At 42.9% G+C, this 5,907-nt stretch overlaps 1 protein-coding gene across 1 annotated transcript; it reads left to right on the top strand.

The window, feature by feature from the left end:
- The first annotated feature begins 473 nt into the window (after positions 1-473).
- On the top strand, positions 474-1,724 carry LOC142368736 (sialoadhesin-like). The gene is given in 6 exon segments (XM_075450921.1): positions 474-501; positions 955-990; positions 1,131-1,239; positions 1,241-1,383; positions 1,463-1,540; positions 1,543-1,724. Coding segments are annotated over 6 exon segments (576 nt in total).
- Positions 1,725-5,907: the final 4,183 nt, after the last annotated feature.

The raw sequence follows: 5,907 nt of genomic DNA on the forward strand, positions 1-5,907 counted from the left end.
TTCAACCCTTCAGTGTGGCGTTGAACAGCTCAGGCTGTCGGCTGAAAGCTCTGAGCCTCCGAGAACGTGGAAACTACGACCAGAGCACTTTTAAAGTTCAACAACGCTGCTCACAAGGAGCAGCTCAGGATGATGGGATGCTGCCTGGGGTTGGACTCATCACGGGTTCAATTCCCACAGATGCTCTGAGTCACAGCTGTCTTTCAGCTCGCAGCCCAAGCCGTGCGCCCAGATGCTCAGTTAAACATCAGTTAAAGGCAGATGATTTATCTGATCTGATTATTTACAACATGTTCATTCAGCTTTGGACATATTTGTGGAATGAATGGTTTATGGCTTGTATCTTTAAAAACTTTGCCCCCTGGTGTGTGAAGAGAAGAAGAAACCACAGGGACCCACACAGGAAGAGGGCGGGCTTTATTTGGGGCTTCAACAACCAGCTCAAACTGGCCAAATGAGTGAGAGACACAACGATGGAAACAAGTGTTCAGTAGCTGCTCTGTAAGTAGTGAAGCTGTGTTTTTCTGCTTTAGCTGAAATCCTTTAACTGTTCCTGCTCTGTGGAGAACTTCTGATAGTGGAGGGGACATTTAAACAGCTCAGGCTGAGGTCGGATGGAAAACACATGGTGATGAGCTGCTTCAGGAGGAACTTTACACAACTAAGAGCGTACAGAAACTAAGTGAAAAGAATGCAAAATAAATGCTCAGTTTGATCCAAACTCCTGCAGCTGAGCGTGTAAAGTTAGTTTTGTTATTGAGTGGCTAACATTTCAGATAAAGGACATAACAGCAGTATTTACTGCACATGGAGCAGCTTCACATCAGCACAGAAAGATGTTTGTATTCATCGCTGGTTTGATCTGAGCTCTGCGTTTCTCACGTTGTCGGCTTTATAGAGTTAAATGACTTTATTTGTCTGATTCAGACCAACCTGAGTCTCATTTCTCTTCAGTTCTGACGTCACTGCTGAGCTGCACAGCTGATCCAGGTTAGCTGGGATCAAGCTTTTATCACCATTCAGATGTTTGAACTCTTTATCAGTGACTTCAGCAGGAACCTGTGATATGAAAGAGATGGAATAATGAATAAGTGAATCCAGCTTTTTGCTCCTCATGTCAGCGCTCACAGCTGGTCTGACTGTGAGTCCCAGCAGCTCTCAGCTGTCTGAAGGAGACTCTGTGTCTCTGAGCTGTGAGGAGGACCACCGCTCTGCTGGATGGACTCTGAGGAGGAACCAGGACTCAGTGTGGATCAGGAAGGGGCAAAGCAGCCGGTTCCTCCTGTAGCATCAGCTCCACACAGCCATCAGACAGTGGAGTTTACTGGTGTGAGCCCAGAGAGGGAGCAGCCAGTAACAGCATCAGCCTCACTGTCTCTGCTGGTAAGATCAGACTGTGGAGTTAGTGCTGATGAAGCTGTGTGGAAATGGATGAAATGCTGCAGTTTGTCTCTGTGCTGAGGTGGATCAGTGATCCTGCAGAGTCCTGTCCTCCCTGTGATGGAGGGAGGTGACATCACTCTGAGCTGTCCAACAAAGACCCCCCAGCTGCTTTCTATAAAGATGGCTCCCTCATCAGGGCGGAGCCTGTAGGTCACATGACCCTCCACCCTGTTACCAGCTCTGATGAAGGCCTCTGCAGGTGCAGCATCAGCGGTCATGGAGAGTCTCCACCCAGCTGGATCTCTGCCACAGATGAGGGTTACTCAGGTGACTCTCTGTGATTCCTGAGCTGAGTTTAAAGAGTTTAAACATTCATAATGTGACGATGATGTGATAAATATCTTTATTTCATATAAAGCCACCACCACACCTCCTCCTACATCCATCTCTCCAGCTGGTTCCTCTCCTCTTCTCTCCCTGGTGTTGCCTCATGTTTCTGCCTGTGTTGTGGTTCTTCTGCTGGTTCTGCTGGTTCTACTGGTTCTGTAGGTGAGACAGATATTATGTTTCCAGGTTTTATTACATGTGTTCTATCATTCATTCAGATATTTTTATTTCTGTATTTTCATTATATTATATCACAATACATGTTAAAATATTTCAGCTGATAAAGAACAAGTTGGAGAGGATGATGTCACGTACCGCGATGTTAAGATATCACGTCGTAAACAACAGAAAATCAAAACAACTCAAGGTAAAATGTGTGCGTGAACGGAGATATTCTGAAGGCTGGAGATCACTTTTTAAGACTTTTATACATAATTAGAACACTTTAGTTATATTTTAGAGGCTGAATGCAGTATGGAATGATCAGAAAACATCAGGAGGTTGAAACATTTTCAGTAAAGTGAATTTTATCTGAAATGTGGAAGAAGAAGTCTGCAAACATGTAAAACTGTTATTTAGAAATGAAAGAATATTTTCACTGTAATTATATTTAAATCAAAGAATATAATGTTCATTTTAACTGGAATTTCTATTTAAATTGTAGTTAAACACTGAATTATTCAATCCAACAGATAACACTTTGATGATGAAACCTTTTTATTTTTGTTGTTTCTTTTGATCATTTCTGGATTAAATTACTTAATAACTTCATGAAGTTAAACTAATAAAACCAAAATCTCTGCGTAAGCCAGCTGTTCTGTGCACGCTGAGCTGTGCACGCTGAGCTGTGCACGCTGGGATTCACTGAGGATGTTTTATTCATGGTGTGCAGCTTCTGCTCTTCTGCACACAGCATGAACTGTACAAGTTAAAGTGTTTGTTGGTTATTTAACCTGAAAGCCTCCAGCAGCATCCATGTTTCCTCATTAAAGCTCTGAAAGAGGAATGAGTGAAACCTGTCTGTCTGAGTGTTTCTGTAACCTGAGACAGCAAGAAGCCGTCAGGCTCCTCCTCCTCTGTCTCAGTCTTATGATGTCATCATGTTACTGTGATCATGTGATGAACACACTGATGACCTCAGACTTCATCCAACCATCAGTTCACCTCAAGCTAAAGATGAGGTTTATAAAATAACTGAAGGCTGTTTTAAAGACTTTTTCAGGGTTTTTAGGCTTGTTGCTGCATCAGTGTTAAAATAAGAATAAATGTTTCTGTAAATGTTCAAATTTACTCATTATTTCTGCATTTTGTTGCTGTTGTTTTGCCAATAAATGATTGTACTTCTAACTCTCTGTGTTGTGTATTTATTTCCATGTTACTCAGCATGGAACAGGGAGCGTTCCCTCCCTGAGAGGAAAGTCATGTCAGATATCATGTTTTTCTATCTTTCTATGAGCTGTGAGGCCAAACAGCAAAAGACTGCAGCTGGTTTTTCTCAGGGTTGAAGGTTGTTTTTGTCACTTTTCTGCCACAAGAGGAAAACAGCACAGCTTCATCCACAGGAACCTCCCTCAGGAAACTGTTGGTGGCCACAGAAGTGCTTTAAATTAAAGGCCAAACTGAAGCTAAAGGAATGATGACAACACTGATAATCTAATGACTTGGATCCAAAGGGAAAGTTCCCATGAGCCTTTGCAGTCAGCATGAAGCAGCCCATAGTCAGAGCCTCCTCTGCTGCTGCTGAAGTTAATTTCAGCCCAAAGTGAGACATGACGGTGATGTTTCAGGAGCTGCTGACACACACTGAGCAGCTTTAGCTCAGAACACCTGGAACACACACATCATGGTGTCATCACGTGGTTTCCTGGCTCCGCCCCTCTGATGGTGCCCCTCAGCCTGCCTGATGGCATTCAGGGGCAGCGGGCCGGTGAGACTCCCTCTGGTGGCAGAAAACAGAATTACACATGGTTTCACTCACTTTCTCGTCGGGTTTAGGAATAAAAGTCCACATGGAAAGGTGGTTATTTTAGGCTCTGCCTTGTGACTCTCTGCATAGGGACAGCCACCCCTCACCTCCATAACACATCTGATGTCGATACTCTTTTAAGAAAGACATACGTGATGACCACATGCCAATTATCGCTGTGGCTGCTTAACCTTAAATGGAAGATGTTTTTGAAGCCTCGAGCCGGATGGTCTCTCCTCTCCAGAGCAGCTGAAGGCCAACAGAACCAGATGGAACCCTGAGGTTCCCAAAGCAGATGCCTCCTCCCCCCGACTACACATCCATATCCTGTCCATGTAAACCACAAACAGGGTCGGAGACGAGGGGCAGAACTGGTAGAGTCCCCGTAACCCAGAACCACTTCCCAACCAGAATGCAGACACAGCTCTGACTGCGTTATTCAGTGACTGGATATCCTGTAAAAGTGACTTCTGCGGCACCCCCCACAGACTCCCTGGGGGTCCAGAGTCCAGAAAACACATGTAACACAACCCTAACCCTGGATGGTTAAACTCCCATGATCCCTACAGTAACTATGTGAGGGTAAAGATCTGGTCCACTGTTCCATGACCTGAACACATTTCTCCTCCTGAAAGGTTCAGTTACCAATCAGAGCCCCCTCTTCAGCCTTAAACTTTACAAGAGAAGTGAGATTTTCCCCAATAACAGATAATGTGCGTCGAAAAAAGTGGAAAGGGTGTCTGCTTCCCGGACATTTACTGGCAGCTTATTCCACAATAGAGGGGCCTGCTAACTGAAGGCTCTGCCTCCCATTCTACTTTTAGAAACTCTGGGAACCTCAAGTAAACCTGCAGTTTGGGAACGAAGTGCTCTGTTAGGAAAATATCTTACAATGAGATCTTTAAGATATGATGGAGCTCGGTCATTAAGAGCTTTATATGTAAGGAGAAGAATCTTAAATTATATTCTGAATTTAACAGGGAGCCAATGAAGAGAAGCTAAAATTGGAGAAATATGAGCTCTCCTGTTAGTTCTTGTCAAAACTCTGGCTGCAGCATTTTGGATCAACAGAAGGCTTTTCAGAGAATATGTGGGACAGCCCAATAATAAAGAATTACAGTAGTCCAATCTTGAAGTAACAAATGCATGAATTAGTTTTTCTGCATCACTCTGAGACAAGATGTTCCTGATTTTAACAATATTACGAAGGTGAAAGAAGGCAGTCCTAGAAACCTGTTTTATATGCGAGTCAAGTTCTGGTCAAAAATAACTCCAAGGTTCCTCACTGTAGAGCTAGAAGCCAAGGAAATACCATCTGGAGTAACTATATAGCTAGATAATTTCTCCCTGAAACGCTCAGGTCCAAAGATAACGACTTCAGTTTTGTCTGAATTTAGCAGCAGACAGTTCTGAGTCATCCAGGTCTTTATGTCTTTAAGACATGCTTGTAGTCTGACCAACCTATTGGGTTCATCTGGTTTTATAGATAAGTACAGCTGAGTATCATCAGCATAGCAATGGAAATGTATGCCATGCTGTCTAATAATGTTACCTAATGGAAGCATGTATAAAGTAAAAAGAATCGGTCCAAGCACAGAACCCTGGGGAACTCCATGACTTACTCTGGTGTGTGAGGAAGATTCTTCATTTACAAGAACAAACTGAAATCTATCAGATAAATATGATTTAAACCAGCCTAATGCAGTTCCTTTAATCCCAATAACATGTTCAAGTCTGTGTAATAAGATACTGTGATCGACCGTATCAAATGCAGCACTGAGATCCAACAGGACAAGCACAGACACAAGTCCGCTATCAGAGGCTAAGAGGAGATCATTGGTAACTTTCAGCAGTGCAGTTTCTGTGCTATGATGCACTCTGAATCCTGACTGAAACTCTTCAAACAGATTATTTCTGTGTAAATGATCACAAAGCTGAGCTGCAACTATTTTTTTCAAGAACTTTAGACATAAAAGGGAGATTGGATATAGGTCTATAATGAGCCAACACTTCTGAATCAAGAGTAGGTTTTTTAAGTAAAGGTTTAATTACAGCAACCTTAAAAGTCTGAGGTACATATCCTGTCAACAAAGACAGATTGATCAAATCCAATATGGAAGTGTCAATTAATGGGAAAACCTCCTTGAACAGTCTGGTTGGGATTGGGTCTA

The sequence above is a fragment of the Odontesthes bonariensis genome, chromosome 19 (assembly GCF_027942865.1).
Source record: "Odontesthes bonariensis isolate fOdoBon6 chromosome 19, fOdoBon6.hap1, whole genome shotgun sequence".
Classification (NCBI taxonomy): Eukaryota; Metazoa; Chordata; class Actinopteri; order Atheriniformes; family Atherinopsidae; genus Odontesthes; species Odontesthes bonariensis.